The 22426-nt window shown below is 42.1% G+C and overlaps 1 protein-coding gene across 1 annotated transcript; it reads left to right on the plus strand.

Moving 5' to 3' along the window:
• The first annotated feature begins 12874 nt into the window (after window positions 1-12874).
• LOC306973913 (B-cell receptor CD22-like) lies at window positions 12875-21492 on the plus strand. Its single transcript, XM_079570996.1, has 11 exons — window positions 12875-12995; window positions 13579-13757; window positions 14918-15071; window positions 17184-17335; window positions 18118-18271; window positions 19351-19484; window positions 20082-20226; window positions 20578-20677; window positions 20854-20872; window positions 20964-21041; window positions 21326-21492. Exons 1-11 carry the CDS (start codon window positions 12947-12949, stop codon window positions 21404-21406), a joined length of 1245 nt encoding a protein of 414 aa, XP_079427122.1. The 5' UTR covers window positions 12875-12946; the 3' UTR covers window positions 21407-21492.
• The last annotated feature ends 934 nt before the right edge of the window (window positions 21493-22426 follow it).

Below are 22426 nucleotides of genomic sequence, written 5' to 3' on the forward strand. Positions count from 1 at the left end.
ATCATCTGAACTGAGATCCAATCTTTGACTTGATCTCCTGGTATTCGTCTTCACTTGTACAACCTGAATAATCTTCCAACATATGAAGCAAGACAGTGCTGATGAAACCATGTGAATTTAAAGGAATAGGCCACCGTTTTTACATACTGAGATATGTTCTTACCTTAGCTTTGACGAGTTCTTTAGAACCTGTCTGGTCTTCCCCCGTGCCTTCAGTCACGTAAACACAGCGCAGACGGCGTTAGCAGTTAGCCTCTCCCCCTCTCCACGATAGCTCCAAAACTGGTCAAGATAGAAGCTACCAAGCTCTTCCATGTTTTCCCTATTTAAATCCTTGGTGTGATAAAGTACGAGTGATTAAAGTCAATTAGATCAATAGATTTAGTCGACTGTGTGAATCCATGCTAAAGACATGCTCTTGTACATCTTCTTCTTCCCACTTGTTTGGGCCAGTCTGCGCTTTTAGATAAAGCTTTGCCATATTCAACACACACATTGTTTTCAAGTCGACATGCTTGCTGAATTCCCTGTTGTTCAAATCTGCATTTTTAAGCCAATTCCGCTTTCCTCACACTCTGTCGCAGGCTGCTCCAGCATGTTCCCCGGCTGAAGGAGGCAGTGGATGGCGTGATTTCCTCGATGAAGCCCATTTTCAGTGTCTTCGTCATCAGCCTGGCCTTCTTCGCCTTCTATGGTCTCCTGGGGGTGCAGGTAAGAAGCTGGATCGCGTACATGTCTTTTAAAACCACATCCACACATGTCACAGATTACTGGGCGTCACACTGATTGCACGTCTTCTCTTCTGCGCGACAGTTGTTCAAAGGCAAGTTTTACAACTGTCTGGACGACCATGTGCAGGACATCCGCGGCGTCGGCAACAAAACAGAGTGCCTGGCCTCCAACTACCACTGGGACCGGAGGAGGTTCAACTTTGACAATCTGCTACAGGTTTGGGATGGGAATCCTATTTTATACAAGTGGCACAATGGACTTGTTAGTTAGATGTGTTCGTATTAGTCTGGTACATGTCAGTCTTTCTCCAACTGAGCTACACAAAACACTGGTGGTACGTGGAAGAGTCACTGTTTATGTTTATCTATCTTTTCTATCTTTTTTGATCACACTTCGCACAGAGAAGACACTGTTTGAACACAGCTTTGAGATATTTGTTCCTACCTGCATTTCCCTTGTGTTTAGAAAGTGTGTGTTCCCTGCCTCTCAGCTGCATTTCTACTGTATCTACTATATATTATTCTATCATTTTATTTGTATAATGACAAATAAGGCACTTTTCCCGTGCTTAACCTTCACTATGCTGTGTCTTGACTGTTTCAGGGTTTCCGCATTGCATTTAAAAATTATTAAATCAATTGTGCCAAAAATTAAGGCCTTAAAGGGACTATACAGAGTTTAAACATGTCAAAATTAAGTATTTTCCTGCCCCTACATGTTCCAGCAATATTCTAATGTGTAGAATGAGACCTATTCACCACAACTGCCTCTAAAATCCCGTCACTCAAAAAGTTGTTACTACGGGTCCGAATTGCCGTCATGCACAAGCTTAATATAGAAGGTGCAGTTACACGTATGACCTGAGATGGCGGTAGTGAGTATAAAATGGCCAACTTGCAGCTAGTCTCTTTAAATGTCATTAAAAAGCATTAACTGCCTCTTATGCTACTTTTTTAAACACATTTTAAAATCAAGTTAATATATATCAAGAGACATTATATTTGAATAATTGAATGGATTTCACAAATTATTGGTCGTTTTCCACTCAAAATATACTAAAAACAGTGGCACTTTTCTTTTTGTTTCATCTTGATATATCTGGGGACTTTTCCTGGCTTTTCTCTCCTTTTTCATTTTACGACTGCTCGAAAGGCATTGCTATCTGGCACTTCCACAGGCACTGATGACCCTGTTCGTGATGTACGGCCAAGACGGCTGGGTGAACATCATGCTCGACGGCATTGATGCGGTGGCAGAAGACACAGTGGTTTGCTTCTCGCCTTAATAATAAAGCCCCCTTCTGAATCGGTGTGTTATTCACTCACATTCTGTTCCCCGCAGCCTATTACCAACTACGCCCAGTGGCGCCTGCTCTACTTCCTGTCCTTCATGATGGTGAGCTTCCTGCTGCTGGACATGTTCATCAGCATCCTGGTGGAGAAGCACGCCGAGGTGCAGAGGAGGCAGACGCTGAGCCAGATGCTGAGCCCCCAGAGGCCGCCGCCGCGTGAGCCGACACACAGAGGATCGCCCTCAGATCTAGATCCAGCTCACAAACACTTTCCACTTTCTAGAGCATAGGGCTGGGAACTGTTAAACAATCGACCAGTCTGGTATTGAAAAAAATCTTACATCTTTAGATCAAAGTTTTGATGTTGTTGGTTCAGGGACAGCATTAAAGGAAGTGACTTGGTTGTTTCAGCTCAAATATTTATATATATATATATATATATATATATATATAAAAAAAAACTCTTCCTCACCCTCCGCGGGCGGTCTCTTTTTCCTCCTGCTTGGGTCCTCTACCAGAGGCCTGGGAGCTTGAGGGTTCTGCGCAGTATCTTTGCTGTTCCTAGAACTGCACTTTTCTGGACCGAGATGTCTGATGTATTTCCTGGGATCTGCTGGAGCCACTCCTCCAGTTTGGGGGTCACTGCCCCGAGTGCCCCAACGACCACGGGCACCACTGATGCCTTCACCCTCCAGGTTTTCTCCAGCTCTTCTCTGAGCCCCTGGTATTTCTCTAGTTTCTCATGTTCCTTTTTCCTGATGTTGAAGTCGCTTGGTATTGCTATGTCGATCACAACGGCTTTCCTCTGCTCTTTGTCCACCACCACAATGTCCGGTTGGTTCGCCATTACCATTTTGTCCGTCTGTATCTGGAAGTCCCACAGGATCTTGGCTCGGTCATTCTCGACCACCTTTGGAGGTGTTTCCCACTTTGACCTTGGGGTTTCCAGCCCATATTCTGCACAGATGTTCCTGTACACTATACCAGCCACTTGGTTATGGCGCTCCATGTAAGCTTTCCCTGCCAGCATCTTACACCCTGCAGTTATGTGCTGGATTGTCTCATTGGCCTCTTTGCACAGTCTACACCTGGGGTCTTGTCTGGTGTGGTAGATCTGGGCCTCTATTGCTCTGGTGCTCAAGGCCTGCTCCTGTGCAGCCATGATGAGTGCCTCTGTGCTGTCCTTTAGTCCGGCTCTGTCTAGCCATTGGTAGGATTTCTGTATATCAGCCACTTCAGTTATGTTTCGGTGGTACATGCCGTGTAGGGGCTTGTCCTCCCATGACGGGACCTCCAGCACCCCATCTTCTGTTCCCCATTGTCTGAGACATTCACTGAGCACGTCATCTGTCGGAGCCTTGTCCTTGATGTACTTATGGATCTTGGATGTTTCATCCTGGATAGTGGCTCTCACACTCACTAGTCCTCGGCCTCCTTCCTATATATATATATATATATATATATATATATATATATATATATATATATATATATATATATATATATATATATATATAAAAAACTTGAGCTGAATGAGATTAAGGACCACCCATTGTGATCCACTTTTCATGATGATTTTTCACTTTCACAAATTACATTTTGGAGAGAAATTGTCTTATAAATTTGATGCAACATGGCTATTGGATACGTTCACATACGGGCAACGAAATGACATCAATAGATTTGACTCTCCATGCTGCCAGAATTTGACCTTTAGCTCCCTAAAGCATTCAAAGTCAACTTTTTTTTTTGTAATTGTGTGTTTTTTCTAGCTCCAGAGCCCATGGAGTTCCCGTACTACGCGTACTGCGCGCACTACTCCCGTCTGCGCCGCTCCATCCTCATGCTCTGCTCCAACCCAATGCTGGACTACTGTATGATGATCATAATCGTCCTCAGCGTCATGGTGATGGGGCTGGAGCACTACCGCATGCCCATGGTAAACCGCACCGCCGATATTTGACTTGTAGCACCGATATAAGGGGGGTTGGAAAGGCTGACAGCTGATATTCAGGCCGATATGATTCGTTTCTTGAATTCTGCTGCTGCCAGTGAACATGAATACTGCTCTTCACTCACCCTTAGGGAGAGTAAACTTCCCCTCCTTGAATTGTGTCTCTCCAGTACGTGGAGATGATCATCGAGGTCACCTTCTACCTGGCCACTGCCCTGTTGGTGTTGGAAGTCACCGTGAAGATGGTGGTGTTCGGGCCCAGGCGTTACCTCAAGAGCAGGTCACACACACATGTCATAGACCCGGACTGTCCGCTGTTTGCCGTATTGCCGAGGTGTAACCGGTCTGTTTGTGCTCAGGTGGAACATCCTCGACACCGTGGTCATGCTTGTGTCCGTCGTCAGTATCTTAGTCTCCAAGCTGGACACGATACACTCTTTCCCCATAAACCCCAGCATTCTCAGGGTGTCCCGCGTACTCAGGCTCGCGCAGGGTAGGATCCAAATGCAGCGATCTCTCGTACAGGCCTGTCACAATCAGAAAGAGACTAGATTGACTCAGTATGACAAATAGAGTGATATCCATTCTGTACAAGACAGTATGTGCTCACTTGGATTGGCTTTGTTGCCTAATTTGTTTCTATTTTTTATTTTATACTACATTTGAACATGTTGATATTGTGACAGACCTGTCTGACGAGAAGTGTCAGTGCTATAATGTTTCTGTTGCGCAGTGTTGAAAACCTCAAGGATTCGTGTGCTGGTGAAGACCATAGTCAAGACTCTGTCACATGTAAGATTTTTCATTTTTATTTGTGTTTTTGGTCACTATCAGAGGATGAATGAGAATTTTGGGACAGTTTCAATTTCTTCACCTTCAGACACCCTTGGTTTCTTCTCGTGTACTCTCTGTGAAATGTTTAGAATGCGTGTCTAGCTGTCTTTGGTCAGCAAAATGCACCAGTCCTCATTCAAACGCTGTGTGGTGCAGCGTCTTGGAACAAGTGAATTGAGTCCCATCACATTTCTATTTATTTTTCTGTCACAAGACGTTTGCACATTTATCAGTTGATGAAACTGCGTATCAAGTCTAAAAACTCACGCTGTTCTGGGTGGACCCCGAGTTGACACCAGGCCAGCTCAGAGTGTTCTGGGTCTTCCACGAGGCCTCCTCCCAATAGGACATGCCTGGAACACTTCCCAACGGAGGCGACCAGGAGGTATCCGGAACAGATGCCTCCTTTCGACATGAAAGAGCAGTTGCTCTACTCCGAGCTCCTCCTGGGTAACTGAGCTCCTCATTCAGTCTCAAAGGGTGCACCTAGCCACCTCACAAAGGAAACTCATTTCGGCCGCCTGCATCCAAGATCTTATCCTTTACGAGGTGCTGATTTTTCAGAAGCTGAACACTTGTAACAAAATTAGCACAAGAGATAAAGCTGAGTCACTGGCCAGTCGGTAATGCCAGCCCAATCACAGCGCTTCTTGGGCGGCGACAGAAAGACGGCGACCTACGATCGCCCAAACTAGCTCCACCAAGTTCCACAGACCACCGTCTTTGCCCGACTGCAAAAACCGACTGGAGATGATCGCGTTGGTGTGAGTGGGCCTTTAAAGGGGCTGTACCTATTTTCATACTTGTAGCATATTTAAATCCAACATGCCCCCCTTGCAGTATATTCTTTTAGTAGATTTGTGTATTATGAGTGAATGTAAACCTGGAAATGGCACGGATGCTAATATCTCCGCCTGTAACGTTAAAATGTTGTCTATTTGTGCATCCAGGTTGGGAATCTGTGCCTGCTCTTCACCTTCTTCTTCTACATCTACTCTGTGTTGGGCGTGGAGCTGTTTGGAGACCTCGGTCAGTCTGAACTAACGCAAACATATAGCCATTCATAGCTTTCCCACACATAATCATACTCTGAACATTCTTGTTTGTGCAGAATGTTCGGAGCAGTTCCCCTGCCAGGGCCTCCACAGACACTCCGACTTCAAGAACTTTGGGATCGCGCTCCTCACACTCTACAAAGTGACCACCGGCGACAACTGGAACGGGATTCTCAAGGTAGCGTCTGCTCCTTTTGATACACAAGAGACTTTCATGTCTAAAAGGTCGAGGTCTGGATGAAACAGTGACCCACGTGACCCACTGATCTGAGAATATTTAGTTTTCACACTGAGTACCGTGTTATAAAATATTTCACCGTCTAAGTCCCAACAAGCCATGGTCAAGGTCCTGTCTATTAAAATTATTCTGTGGCCCTTTTTTATAACCTGAAACAAGCGTGGTGTTTCTCCCTCCACTCAGATAAACTCTATGGGGAAAAACTCTCTGTGTGGTTTTCAGGACGCCCTGAGGAAGTGTCATCCGGAAGACAAGGACTGTGCCGGGTACCTGTTCTGGGCGGCTCCGCTGTTTTTCATCACCTTTGTCATCATGGTCCAGTTCCTGCTGGTCAACCTGGTCGTGTCCTCCATCATACAGGCCCTGGATGACAGCGAGCAGGTGACCGCTCTTTACACTCATGCTGTTTGTTACATATTGTCCACATATAAAAACACACAGAATATTACAATGTATTAAAAGAGACACATCTAGATTAACAAATACATTTTAAATGATGGGAATTTCTGCAGATGTATCAATTTTCTTAGATAATTTCTTCAATATACTTTTTTTATCCTTCTTTTCCACTGAAATAAGTTGTTTATAAGTGGCTCTCCATAAACCACATTAATTAATGTATATTCATAAAATCAAAGGAGCGTCACTTTTTGTCAAACTTGATTGCTGCCCAGTGCAGAAAGTAGATGATACTTTATTGATCTCACAGATGGAGAAATTACATTCGATGAGAGAGCATCCGGCAGCAGCACCCATTCAGTGCGCACCACTCTTTTCTTAGGCACATACACACACATTAACACATAACACATTTTTTGGATGATACACAGTACGTGCAGAAAGCACGGTGGAAATTTTTCTTCGATACAAAAAGGGAGCGGTGGTGGGGGGCTAGTAGTGGTGAGGCGGACTCAGAGGGAGGGGGGGTCGGATAGGGGCGGGACATTTCGTGTTGTGCAGTAGGAGGCCTTGGTGTGGGATGTAGACATTGCACAGGAAAGATAACGGCGCAGCTGCTCTCCTGTGTTCCAAGGAGGGTGAAAATTATTCAGATTTTAGCTTTAAGTAAATCAATGTGATTTATTTTCACCGATCTTCAACATTATTCAGACATCCGCAGCCGGTAGTGGCCTTCTCAGTCCATCCAAAGTTCTGCAAAGCCCCGAGATCTGTCCCAAGACCTCCCGAGACGTCTCCCCTGACTTTGCCAAGATGTAATCCATCCTCCGTAATCCTTCCTCGTAACGAGAAGAAAGGTCCTTAATCAGGTCCTCACGTTTCGCTACTTTGCGTTGTAACTCCATCACGCTGGCGCTTACCACTTCAAAACGTTCTTTAATTTCAGTTGACAACTGCGGGGTCTCCTTTTTTGCTGCCAATTTGCCAACTTGGCGATAAACCAGGGCAACTCCTAGTCCAATAAGCAGGTACCCTGTTACCATAAGCCCAAAAAGATAGATGTCTTCGACATCTTCCACAGAGAGGGGCGCCAGACATACAACCTTCCACTTGTTCCAAGAGTCGATTCCATACCCGGCCGGAAATGTCCCCTCTGGACAAGTAGGCTCCCCCACTGCCCCATTTCTTTGTGAAAAAATCTTGTCAATTGCGTTGAGAGACCAGCTGATCAATTCCATGGTTAGCCGGTTTAGGAGCATAGCGAGCAGGGAGTCCAGAGAAAAATTAAGATAAGTCAGACAAGACACTAGCAGCAGCAGATAAGAGCGGGGGCAGGAGAAGTCAGAAAACACGTCCGCTCTCGACAGAGGACAGGCAAGAAAGTGTCATTATAATTAATATAATAATACAGTCTGCGGACATTAACTCCACCGGATCATACAACACTCATTTACACTCACTTTTTTGTATTTACAGAAGAAGGCAACGGACCCCGAACCAACAACAGTCGACACAGAAGCATTCAATATACCAGAGGACGAACCACTAGACGTGGAAATAGTCGATGCACCAGAGTCTGAAGCGCCAGACATGGAAACAGTCGACCCACCAGAGTCTGAAGCGCCAGACATGGAAACAGTCGGCCCACCAGAGTCTGAAGCGCCAGACATGGAAACAGTCGACCCACCAGAGTCTGAAGCGCCAGACATGGAAACAGTCGACCCACCAGAGTCTGAAGCGCCAGACATGGAAACAGTCGATGTACCAGAGTCCGAATCACAGGACGTTGCCACAGATGCCACCCACGACTGTGTAATAAGTTGATTTATTGTTTAGATTTATTGAAGTTGCTTTGTTTTTAATGCAACACAAAGCATAGGGTCCATCACAAATGCACCTACACTACTCTTTCCCTTTGTGTGTACGCTGTGGGCGTACCTGTGTACGCCCGTACAAAAATAATAATCTTGTTTTATTATTATTATAAATATTACCATTTATTGCTTTCTCTGCACTGAGTGTAAAAAACAAAACAAAACAAAAAACATTTGTGTTAATTCTGACACGCTATTGTGTAAATTGTGTAAATTGTAAAAATTAAACTTATGGCACAATAAAGTAATAAAAAAAAAGAGATGATTTTTATGATTGAGACATGCCAGCTCGGAGACATAGTCCCACCAGTGTTTACTGGGTCTTCCACGAGACCTTGTCCCACTAGGACATGCCTGGAACACCTCCCGCGGGAGGCGACCAGGAGGCATCCGAAACAGATGCCCTAGCCACCTCAGCTGACTCCTTTCGACGTGAAGGAGCAGCGACTCTACTCCGAGCTCCTCCCGGATTACTTAGCTCCTCACCCGATCTCAAAGGATGCGCCCAGCCACCCTGCGAAGGAAACTCATTTCTTCATATTCATAATAAATTGAAATTGCAGCTGTTGCTAAAAGTTTCAGTCACATGACATTTCCCAAGCACTATAACAGAGCTTTTTATCCGGGCCGTTCAGACCACACAGCTGCTGGTCTTAAAGGAAGTGGTGAAATCGAGTCCAAGGTTTGATTCTGGTAGTTCCTGAGGTGGAGGGCTCAGACTGTTTCTGTTTGATATAAGGATGCTCATTTTGAGCTTTCTTGATTTCAGTTAAAGGGACTATACAGAGTTTATCCGGAATTTTAAAAAATTGTGTATTTTCCTCCCCCTACATGTTCCAGCACTGTCCTATGGTGTATAATAAGCCTCGACCTATTCACCACAACTGCCTCTAAAATCCTACACTGTCACTCAAAAAGCTGTTACTTCGGGTCTGAATTGCCTCATGCTTAATATAGCAGGTGCAGTTACAAGTATGACCTGAGGTGGCAGTAGTGAGTATAAAATGGCCAACTTGCATCTAGCCCCTTTAAGGTCTGCTATGGTAAATAAATGGTCTCAACTTACATAAAGCGCTTTTCCACCTACATTATACACTTGAATCGCTTTACAGCAAGGATCCACTCACCCGTTCACACTCTCATTCATACACCAGTGTGCGCAGACACTGGAGGCAAAGTGGGCCAAGTGTCTTGCCCAGCGACAGTATGCACCTTCAGTAGGTGCTAGGTGCTAGGGTGTAAATTTGTCTTCTGCATCTAACCCATCTATCCACATACGTCATAACACATTTATTTAGCTCTGTTTATAGTTGCAAATAAAGGTTATTCCTGAGGGGCTGTGGACTTATTTGTCCCCCAGAGGATAAATACAAAGTCAAGGCGTGAAAACAAGTTGTTTCCAGAGATGCCATGTGTATCTATAGTTTGGACATAGCAGAAAGCAGCCACTTACTACAATGCAAGTTAAAAGATGAATAGCAATTTCCTCACAGGGTATGAATATCATTTAGATGCAGACGGCATCTTTGGAATTGCCCCTATATGGTCAAGGGACCCAGAGGGGGAAAAACGAAACTTCCTACCATTTCATCACCATCATTTTAAGAAACAAGTGTGTAACGGCCAGGATGAGGATCATACCTCCAAATCCGAGGCCATGGTTCTCCACCGGGAAAAGGTGGCTTCCCTTCTTCAGGTCGGTGGGGAGTCCTTGCCTCAAGTGGAGGAGTTCAAGTATCTCGGGGTCTTGTTCACGAATGACAGACGGATGGAGCGTGAGATCGATAGACAGATTGGTGCTGGAGGAGGTGTGCGTCGATCGAGAAGTCTGGGCATCTCTGCTGAGACTGCTGCCTCCGCGACCCGTCTCCAGATAAAGCGGAAGAAAATGGATGGATGGCATTTTAACAAATGCTAAATTATAAATATATTTTTCTACTAAATAAAGATAGAGACATGGTGAGGAGCAAACTGGCTAAACAGCCCATAAAAAAATCAGACAATGCAAACGGCGATACTCGCATTAGCTTCATGCAGGGCAAGTTTACTTGTAGAGCACAATTTATACACAAGGTAGTTCAAAGTGCTTCACAGTTGCATAAAATTACAAGAAAGCAGATCCAAGCCATCCATCAAACATCAACATAAAAATTCATTAAAGCCACAAGCGGTGTTGTGGATTTTCTTGCTTAATAAAGCTGAATGAGATGTTTGTCTAGTCAACATGTGAAGTTTATTACACAATGCATTGCGGAGAGGGTTACACATAACGAGAGTCACAAACGATTGACATATTTTTAATAAAAATTGGAGTATGATGGGGGGCCAGGTTCACGCTAATCACGCAGTTACCGTTCGTGACAGATTTATCATTGATTACACACAAATGACGAGGGGCCACCATTACCTACGATTTGAGAATCTGATGAGACTGAGCAGACCTCCTCTCCTCCGCCTCTCCTCCTCCTCTGAGCGGAGTTCTGCTCCGGCTCCAGGACGCCCACGGCTAAGGTCCGACTGACAGACAAACAGGAGAAGTTCAGGGAAGGATAATAATTACGGCGTTATGTTGCTGCATTTGTTTTGTTTTTTCTCATATTGAACGAACGGGTAGGAATGCGTTTTATAGCTTGCGGCCCCAAAAAAAAAAAGGCCAAAAAAGATCCGAGGCTTTTGAAAAAACATTTGAGGCTTAAGCCCCCAAAGCCACCCCCTAGCTCCGCCACTGCCTTGGAGTCTTGTCACTGTTAATGCTGACACAGAACACAGTAAGTCTATATTGTGTTGTCCCCTGTAGAGGGCAGTCTTTACTAGAGTAAGCAGTTGTTTGGTTTAAGGATAATGTCTGTAACTTGCAGATATTTTTTCACTCCTGGAATAAACAAGTTGCTGGAATTATTTCCTCATTCTGAAACATTTCAACATTTCAATGAAATAATCAGTCACTGATGTTTTTGGTACAGCCGTCATGGCAGTGACCCTCTCTGCCCTGGGTTATTTACAGAAATATATCATAAATATTGACAAATCTGTCAAATTTTTCTGAATCTTCATAATCAGAAAGTAACCGCTAAAAACATAATGCGGACCCTCATGATATTTTCACCTAAAGATGACCTTGTTCCCTAGTAAACTTGTCATGTGTTCATCTAATTATTCTGTATCTGTGGGGTTTGGGAACCTAAACAACTGAAAGTAAAAGAAAAAGGCTTGTGAAAATACTCACCATTTCTTCATTCCTCTTATGTTATGTCCTCTTATTCCTTTGTTTTTACTATGTGAATGTTCTTTTTGTTTTTATCAGATTTTGTTTCGTTGAAATGTAAAGTGCAATCAGGGGCGTAGCACCAAGTTCTGGGCCCTGGGTACAAACTATCTTGGTTAGTTTTAGGTGGAGCATAATGATTATTAGCATCACATTAAACAGGAGGGCTGCACCAGGACATGGGATACTTGTGCTGAGAATAACACATGTGTGACTTTAAAATGCTATTTTACAAAAAAAATGATGATACTATGATGTCTCTGTGGCCACAGACCTGAACACAAAACTCAAGGGCCTCAGTCTGATTTAGTCTCACACATATTTGAAGCCTTTAAGTGTATTGTCAGTAAATTGTTGTTGTACAAAGTTACGCTGGAATAGACTAAATGGCTCGAGTTCCATCTTTAACTAGAACCAGGCTGACTCGTCTCCAAATTCGCCATTTATTCGGCGAAAATGGCGTGCGCGACCTGTGGCTTTTGTCCCTGTATTGGCCTGATGGCTCAATTAAAATAAATATGAGGAAAGAGAAACTTTAGAGGTTAAAACGAGGAGAGAAGGAGCTCTGTCTCTGACTCAGAGCAGGCAGAGGCAGGACTCGCCTCATGTTTAAGTGTCATTTATGAAAGAAAGTTTCCTCTAAGCTCCACTAGAACAGGCTAGTGTTAAATAAAAGCACATCAGAGCGAGGCCAGACTAATATGTGTCATTACAGAGTCCACCTCATCAAGTCACTGCTGAGCTGAAGCTGGTGCTGGACACTGGTGTGTGGGCTGAACCATTGTCAGGGCCTGAGATATTATCAATCATTATTGTTTGTGAATTCTGTGTAGAACCATTGTATTTCCGCCCAGTTGTTCAATTCTTATAGTATCAATTATGAGGAAACTTAGAAAGTACAATACAGAATGCTTTGCAGCATTTTTGAGGCCCCTCCCCTGCTCTGGGCCCTTGGTACTCAGTACCCTTTACCCCCCCAGTCCGACGCCCCTGAGTGCAATACAAATAAAATGTATTATTGTATTATTATTATGGCTGCACCCAGAGCATTGCATTTATCTGCACTCTAATCTATCAAAGCAATAAGTAGGACAGAACCTGTAAAAACCTTTATTGTTGAGTGACACTGCTATGATATTCCCATATGACACAATCTCATTTTGAAATGTGAGTTCCTCTCCCCCATTTGTTTTTTTTTTTACTTCCTTAATGCAGCATAAGGTTCAGTTTCTCGTCAGCGTCAACCTCTACACCACATTAAGTTTTCATTTGAACTCCTATATTGGAAAGTGTTGTTTCCCTCTATGATGGACCGCGGTCTGTGGCTCGTTCTGATCAGCGCTGTGATACAAGGTACAGTATGTCCATTAACCTCTTCATAAAGGGCTCAATCAACAAAACTCTGGGACTTAGTATTGAATTTTGATATTGATTGCACTAAAACTATACAAACAAACTGCATTTTATAACAAAATTAATTCTTGTAATACATGTGAAGCAGCACTATAGGGCTGGTATCCATTTTTTTCCATATACCAGTACTGCAACGATACTTTTTTTCAATACCTTCAGTATATTTTGAATTTCTCATCATCTCTAGACCCATTAAACAGAACAATAATGGTAAATTATTCCATAAAAGACAAATGTTTTTAATTCTTTTCATCATGTATTTGAGCTGGGACTATTGTGCGACATTCTTTAATGCTTTCTTAGGACCCGCAGGCATCAAAACTTAAAGAGAAGTGTTTTTACGGTACCAGTTTTTGGTTTAAAGACTGTGAAGCTACAGAAGGAATGGTTTCTTGTCATGGCTGGCCTGAGGACCACACTAATAATCATGCTCTATACTAGCAAAGATTACCATAACTTTTCACCTTTATTCAGATTTTCCAGCACTTTCACTTTGGTGATTCATATCATTTTGTAACTGCAGGTGTAAATGGTCAAGTCTGGAAAGCGACCATGCCCCAGAGGATCATGGGAGTTGAAGGCTCTTGCGTCTCGGTGCCCTGTAGTTTGAAGATTCCTGCCGCATATGATCGAGACCTCAGAAACTGCTCAGGAGGAGCTCTGTGGAAACGAGGAGACAAACTCAACCCCTTGACCAGGACTGTGAGTGCCGGCCATTATCAACATGTTCATTTTTGTATTTGATTTAATTTAAAGTGATAGTAAGTTTAAATGTTTTACAAAACTAATAGAATGCGTATAACTGGCCACATGAGCCTGCCATTTCATGTAGAGCAAGTAATATTAAATAATTATGTTTCTTAAGTCTCTCCCTTTGCTGATCTCAGTAACGAATCAGAATCCCCGATGCCACAGCTTTGACCAATGAGACGAGCTTTCCTGTAAACCAGTCTGTCAATCACGCGCACAGGAAATAAGGAGGGGCTTTCACGTCCAATCAAGAAAGAGGGAGCTTCCTTTCAAATGTTGCTCTCTTTGTCATTTGCCAATCTTTCAAACTGTCACTTTAATTTCCTTCAAAGGTCCCATATTATGCATGACTGAGTTTGAGTTTTACCTAGGAGGTGGGACTCTATTAGAATCAAGATAATTATCCATTCATTTTTATCACACTATACCTTTTGTAATGAATTAATCGAATAAAGTCCCGTCCCTAATTTTAACCCTTTCATACTTAAAAGTGTTTAATTACCACAGACAGGATTAAAATCTTGTTCTGTTTCACTCTAATTTTTGAGCAACCTTGGATATTTAGACTTGAGATCTTGAGCTCAAAACGCTTGTGGCGCTTTCTATCGCATTTCCCTTTTTCAGCAGCAACTCTCAAAGTGTCCGTTGTTGCATTCTTAAAGGCCCAGCACCTGATTTTATTTTTAGTAGTAGTGGCACAGACTTCAGTATGTCGTAAACTCAGCAAGCCTACGTCAGAAACCTTTTATAACATTGCGGCTTTTCGAAACAATGCCACAGCAAATGTGTCATAAAACCTCCAGGTGGTTCAACAAAATATTAGATTGTGTGACTTTTTTTTTGTGCCAACTTCTTAAATTTGATCACGCAGTGTGTAAAGCTTTTGCATCAATTTCATGAGCTTGTAGGCTAGTTTTAGTTAGCATCTGGGGGAATGCTTGAAAATGTATTAGGAAAGTAAAGAATGAGTTTGGACCACCTGTTTCATTGTTTGTAAACACATAACCATGTTAACAGGTAACAGTGATCACAGCAGCACATGTATATGCTGTTTACTTGGACAACCATTACTTATGCACTTATACATTACTTATATTCCACTCTTGTTACAGGGGCATTTGGTTGGTGATCTGAGACACAAAAACTGCACCACGGTTTTTCAGAATTTCACGAAGGAAGAAAACGACATTTATTTTGTCAGAGTGGACTGTAAAAACAAGTTAATATACTCTTTCATGGACGAGGTTCACATCGACGTCAAACCAGGTATCGCTGATGTTGGTTTTTACTTTTTTGTTTTATTTAACCTTTATCCCCTTTTTTGAGTCTTTCCACTGAAACATTTTTGCCCCTGTTTAAAGGTGCATTATGCTTCTACTTATATGCAAAAACAAAATAAAGAAGTTGATGCTTGAGTGTATCAACTTACCTTTATTTAGAAGGCTTTCTCTGCTGATGGAAAAACCTACAAAACAATTGACCCTGGAGCGTTGTAGAGACCACTGTGAGGGAAGTAAAGGTGCCATGTTGACCATTCATACAGCCGTTGGGTCACTACAAGGTCAAATACACTCAAGTATCAACTTATTTATTTATTTATTTTCGCAAAAAGTTGCATAATGCACCTTTAAACAGGGGCAAAAATGCCAATGCAATAAGGACTTAATCCTTTTGAACACATTGTCATTCTAACCTCCACGTGTTTGTCTGGCAACATCTTTATTATTTTTATCTTCTTTTTCGCCCTATACTAGATAATGGAACTGGCTCCAAAAACACAGTCAAATAGCATGAACGAGCTTCAGCTAGCACGTGCTGAACGCTATGGGTTAAAGGGATATTTCAGGATTTTTGACATAGGGCCTCATTTCCTAGTTATCCAGAGTGTTGCTAAATTCTGGAGATGTTTTTTGTAATTCATGCAGTTCTTACATTTGACGAGTTTCGTGGCGCTAGGCTAATGCAAGGCTAACGCATTTCTATGGCAGTGTTTTTCAACCTTTGTTGAGCCAAGGCACATTTTTTTCATTGAAAAAATCACGTGGCACACCACCAGCAGAAAATGTTCTCCTCAAAGTGTCGTGACTAGGAACACCGTATAGTCTCCCTAACCACCTGATATGGAAGACTATAATATGGTTACTCTGCCGATCACTAGACAGCATAGACACTCGAAAACGGTACATTATTTGTGGATAATAATGCATTTGTTTAAAAAAAAACAAATAGGTGAAATTGGATAATTTTCCAAGGCACACCAGACAATATCTCACGGCACACTAGTGTGCCACGGCACAGTGGTTGAAAAACACTGTTCTATGGTATCAGCTAGCCTGCATTAAAAACAGTCTGACCTGCTCCACAGTGCACCTGAGGCAAATCACTTATAACACCAGACTAAACATATAAATGTCTGTCAATAGACTAATTTTAACCATTTTGCATTTAAAATAACTTATTTTTGAGCAGCTTCAGCTTCGTGGTTGTACAAACTACGCGGCGGCAGAGTGATCTGCAAGAAATAGTCCCTCAAAATGCGATCATTCATGTGATGCAAGGTCAGTTGTATTACAAAAAATACTCTATCAACACAGACATTTATATGGTTAGTCTGGCGTTATAAGTGATTTGCCTCAGGTGCTCTGTGGAGCGGGTCAGACTGTTTTTAATGCAGGCTAGCTGATACCATAGAAATGCACTAGCCTTGCACTAGGCTAGCGCCACGAAACTCTTCAAATATAAGAACTGCCTGAATTACAAAAAAAAAATCTCCAGAAATCAGCAACACTGGAAAACTAGGAAATGAGGCCCTGTGTCAAAAATCCTGAAATATCCCTTTAAGCCTCACTCCCTCAGTCCATTCTTAAGTCTACAGTCTATGCTGAAGACTTGACTTGAGAAAATGGACTAAGATTTGTTTGACTTACACCATGACTCGGGACTTGACTTGGATCTCGTGACTTGACGAGACTTGAAGCATAAATAAACAATTTCTTTAACTAGCATTTACACAAGCAAGGTTTGTGCTGCAGAGACATGTGACCTGCACGAACCAAACAAACTGCAGCATCACCGACACAGGCAACATGTTCAGTCGCATTCCCTCATTTTGCGGGATAAAGGATTCAGGGACCATTCTGGAGGATGCAGGAAATATTTGAGATGCTTTAATAGTGCAGATCAAGGACTGATTTATGCTGATCTACACACTACTTTAACGAAGAACTAAGAAACCACTACGACCAGTATAATTATCTTTCCTCTGTTTGATGGGAATTGGGAAATCAGTTTTGAGAAATTTAAACGTAATCAGTGTTGAAAGTGGCTGATGGGAAGTGCTACAGGAAGTGCGTGTGGGTAATTCTGATGTTTCGGCAGGTGGAGCTCCTCCCCAGCTGACCTCGGGGAGTCAGGTGACAGAGGGGAGTCAGGTGACGCTGGAGTGCGTCGCCATGGCGCCCTGCCCCTACCTACCCCCCTCCATCGTGTGGGCGGCCCCCCAGAACAGGAGGCAGGATCAACTGATGCAGGTATTCCTTCAGAAAGACGGAGCATGACTTTCGTTCAAGTGTGGCAACTTTTTTTGTGTGTTGTTTATGACCCCTGAGTTTAAACGATACATGAATCCTCGTTCCTCCAGTGTCATTTAACAAAAAACAAACAAAAAAAATGTCCTTGTTAGTCCTACACAAACTTTTTAAAGTCAGCATAGCCCAGGGATGTGTCTATAGAGTTTGTATTACTGGTGAAAGAGGTGGGATATAATGACAAAACAGTAAAACATTCACAGAAACACAATAAACAGATGATTTAATGACATAAAGGGTGCTGCCTAATTTAGATTGATTTGTTTAGATTGCAATTTGGATTAAAATTTGACTAAATAGAAAATCATCACTATTAATTTGTGGGTGTGGGTGAAATGTAACTGTAAAGAGGCCTGATGTCGGTTCACAAAACAATATAAATTGGCAAACCTTTTTATCCCAGACACACAATGGATTTTTACACTTTACTGTCGGGAATTTCGGGCCAATCAAGAGGCGGATTGACGTAACTGCTAAAGAAAACAACAACTGCAACAAAAAACAGCTGGTTCCTGTTTTTATGAGGGTGACGACGTTGTGGTTATTCATCCTTTCGAGTTAGTTCATTAAGGGTAATGGTTATTATTCTCAATGAGAGTTGATCAGGCTTTAATGCTTTGTGGAGCGGGTTGAATAGGTCGCATGTGGCCCCTGAGCCTTAGGTTGCCCATCTGATAAACATCTGTATGAAATTGCTTTTATTTTATTTGCCGTATCCTCTGCAGAGCTCACACGGACAGATGATGTTGAAATCCACGCTGACGTTCACGGCCTTGGCTCATCACCACAACCACACGGTCGCCTGCTCCGCGTCCTACCCTCTGTCCGCAGGGGGCAGCACCGAGCCACTCACCACCTCTCTCCCCCTCAATGTTCTATGTAAGACCTTTTCTGACACATTATTCACAGTTCTTTCCAACCTCACCACAAAGGCAGCCATGTAGCCTTTCATCATCACTATATTGTCATTGTAATGGTTTATTTATCATTTACTTTTGGGGCAAGTTGCAGCAGAGGTCAGGTTAATGTGCACTGTTTTCTCCAAGTTGTAGAAAACTCTTTGTTCGGTCCAGTATTGTAGACACATTTATGCACAATGGAACCCTGAAAGTTGTGAAACATGTTTTTTAAACTAATTCCTGTGAAGAATTAGGTTGAAGAAATGTGTTATAACGTTAAAGGGGTGAGTTTGGACCATAACCAACTCTTTTAAAAAATATATAATTTAAAAACAATAATCAGGCCATTAAGGAAGCAATTTTTTGTGAATATGATCATTTGGTTGTAAAAAAAAAAGAAAAAAATCTGATTTAGCGTTTGTTTGTTGGTTCTTTTTTTGTCGTTTTTTTCCTGACTCTAGTTGTAAGATGTGAATTTCATGGTTTGACCGCATGAAATGACAATATGTTTTTTTTTAAGTTATGATGTCATCGCTCTACTTCCAGGTCCAATGGAGCTTTAGCCCTATTCATTATATGGGGTTTAGCTGATTTAACCTGCTGTAGAGCCGACTACAAGGCTCTTTTTAAACATCTGATCACATACAAATATTACATTTACTCTGGATTTTCATTAGTAATGCTTTTCTGGCATGAATAATCTTTTTATTAATGCCAGATTAATTAAAAGATTATTAATGAAGGCTCATTTATATATTTCAAAACATCTTCATTTTGTTCGAATTCGTTGTAAAACAGTTGTTGGTCTTTTATTTGTCATTATTTCAGCAGGAGATTAAGATAAAGTTGTGTTTTACAGTTTGGACCTGGAAGTAGCTTTTTATATGGTGTGCGATGTCACACTTAACAAATGTATAAAGGAAGTGAATTGAATATTCATTTGTACAATGTAGGCTACATGTCATCCAAAAATAGAATCTTATAACAGCTCCGGCATGTGAAAGTGTTATTGTACAGGAAAGTGCTTTATGTTGACATTATTTACCGTGTCGTGTTTAGACGGTCCCAGCTCGCCTTTGGCAGAGCTGAGCGTTTCGGGCCCAGTGTCAGAGGGACGTGTGGTGATCTTCAACTGCTCCAGCAACGGCAACCCCCAGGTCACCTACGCCTGGTTCAGCAACACCAACGGAACTGTACGGACCATCATGCTTTCATTCCTACATAGCTTTGGCATTTTCAGAGTTTGATTTCTCAAACTTAACAATATTTCACTGTGACAGGGGTTGCCGAACTTCAGGCCATGACCCCCAAAATGACCATGCAAACAACCCGGAACCCCCAAATACTAATAAATAAAGTAGATAATAGTGATTTGTTTTCACATTTCACGTCAATTTATTTTGATTATTGCTCTACATATTCATGAAAGGAACTATACAGAGTTTAAAAATGTTAAAATTAAGTATATTCCTCCCCCTACATGTTCCAATAATGTCCTAATCTGTGTAGAATGAGCTCAGACCTGTTCACCACAACTGCCTCTAAAATCCTGCACTGTCACTCAAAAAGGTGTGAATTCGGGTCTGAAGTGCCCTCATGCACAAGCTTTATATAGAAGCTGCAGTTACGCGTAAGACCTGAGGTGGCGGTAGTGAGGATAAAAATTACCAACTTTCATCTAGTCTCTTTAACCAGTGGAATTAATGTAAATAACTTCAATATCCTGAAAACACAAATGTGAAATGACTAATAGAATATTTATTAAGTCCTGATGTGTTTCATGTTTCCAGGCAGTGAAAGTGGCCGAAGGGCAGACGCTGCCCCTACAGGTGAAGCGGGCACACAGCGGCCTGTACCAGTGCCAGGCTCGGAGCGAGAGAGGAGCTCAGTGGTCCAGGTCGCTGGTGCTGGAAGTCCACAGTTACAATGAGAGAGGTTTGACACAATATAAAGGTTTAAACACAGACTCGACTTGGGTTGATTTAGTTGGGGCAAATATTAGACTGGTTATACACAGACGCTAGAGGTGCATTTACACACAGGCATTAACCCACTTATTCAGATATTGTCCCTCCTTTTCAATGATTCTGTATTAGTGGTTCTATGATGGTGTCTTTAGAAAATACATTTTAATTTCTAATATCTGTCCCTCAGTGTCCCACCATATCTCACTTAATTTGTTTTAAGGCTGCTCTCTCTGCGGTGCTGATAAATCCTTTTGTGAAGTATGGAAGCGGCTGCTTTGTCCTCAAAACAATCTTTAAACTGTCCTTTTGTTGTCCTCAGGCGTCGATACAAATGTTGTTCTCTGGATCTCTGCCATGTGTGTGGTTCTTTCTGTCCTGTGCGCCGTCACTGTGGCGCTGCTCTGCTACAAGTACAGGAGGTAATCGCTCTACTGGGGGTCACCTGTGAGGGCTTTGCAAGAACAGAATTTATGAAAAAAAATAAGCTTTAATGAATTTAAACTAATACGTAACCGCACATTCTGTTCAGGAAATGATAGACAGTCTAATTCAAAATGTACTTTGATAACACAGCGTTTAATTTTCTCTCCCACAGCCTTTCAATGAAACTGAAGGTAAGCGGCACCAGCCAAACACGCTCACTCTTTCTTATCCATATCTTATTTATTAAATGAGATCTCTCGTTATTTTTCTCTGAACTTACAGCATTTGGAGCAGAGAGAGGAACACATCTACAGTGACCTGCAAAAAAGCACCATCACTCCCGACTATGACCAGCTGCAGGTAAGTGCGTGGTCAGAGGTGGTAGTAGCAAAAGTATTTACCCAAGTAAGAGTAACATAATAAAACAATTAACATGGCGGATAATATCGACCTTTACTGAGAGTAAAGCTACTTAATGGTTCTCCAAGAAGTACTTTTACTTCAAAACGTTGCTTGAGTAAATGGATATAACTGGCGTCTCTGCGTTTGTCATATACTGTATACTGTTTTTTGATCAAAGGCGGTTCATATCAAACTATGAAGTCATAAAAAAAATGTTTGTTGTTGTTTTTAAGCCTCGTCAGACGACCGGGAAGGCACCTAAGAAGGAGTCGGAATATGAAAATGCTGCTGATCTAAGAAGTAAAAATCTACAAAGACCTTGAGCCCCAGGACCTATGAATGAATAAATAAATACATTTCATTTTAAAGTGATAGTTTGTAAGTTTAAAGGAATAAGCCACTGTTTTTGCTTAGACGAGTTGATGCGTAACTGTCTGGTATTTGTTGTTAGCATTTAGCCTCTCCTCCTCTCCTCATGACCCAAGCGAGGGTGAAGTTAGAAGTGACCAAGCTCTTCCACGTTTTCCCTTTTTAAATACTGTTAAGTGAGTAGTTACACAATCCAAGTATACTTACACACGTAATAATACCTTAGGAGCACTTCAATGTCCGCGCAGTAAAGTCAAAGTGCTCCTGAGGCTATTATTATTACACATGGAATTGCGCTGACACATAAATCTGACACATAGCACATGCCACAGAGCAAAAAACAAAAAAAATGATTTCTGTTTCCTTTGCTATCCCAATTTCCTTGTGTGTTTTTTTTTTTTTGACGACATTAACTACACACAGATCTCATACACCAGCGTCCAACTTGATCTGGTGCTGCATTTTCTTTGGAGGGAGTTTGGCATTTTTGCGTTCATACATCAATACAAACCAACTCAAGTTGCAATGCACTTGTAACTTGAGTCACTGAAATTGTAATGACAAATATATTCCTGTATTTTGTTTGAGTAACATGTTATATTCCTTACTTACTGAAAAAAGTATTTTTGTAACTCATACTTTTGTAATACATTGCCCCAATCACAGCTTATTTCTGTTATCTCTCTACACTGCCCAAAACCTCCATGTGGCATTTGATCCCTTGTTGCACAAATGCTGTGAACAAAAACTATAAATTCATGATGCAACAGAAACGAAAATGTGAAATATAATTGTAAATGTTTGTGTTCTTGTCATTGTTGCCAGTTTTATGTTTGTTTTATGGACCTGTGGTGTGATTTTTAAAAAAGATTGACAGCTGAGATCAGTAGGCGGGACATCAACAACACTGTCCTCTTCTGCTGTTCTGATTGGCTGTCTGTACAGGCATGTCTCTGAGCAAGGACGTTCCGTGC

This window comes from Gobius niger (genome assembly GCF_951799975.1).
Source record: "Gobius niger genome assembly, chromosome: 14".
Taxonomy (NCBI): domain Eukaryota; kingdom Metazoa; phylum Chordata; class Actinopteri; order Gobiiformes; family Gobiidae; genus Gobius; species Gobius niger.

Bases quoted from the DNA above. Each gene is read 5' to 3' on its own strand.
- LOC306973913 (XM_079570996.1), top strand. From the start codon at position 12,947: ATGATGGACCGCGGTCTGTGGCTCGTTCTGATCAGCGCTGTGATACAA. The intron at 12,996-13,578 runs GTACAGTATGTC...TTGTAACTGCAG, and splicing joins GATCAGCGCTGTGATACAAG to GTGTAAATGGTCAAGTCTGG. The intron at 20,227-20,577 runs GTTTGACACAAT...TGTTGTCCTCAG, and splicing joins CCACAGTTACAATGAGAGAG to GCGTCGATACAAATGTTGTT.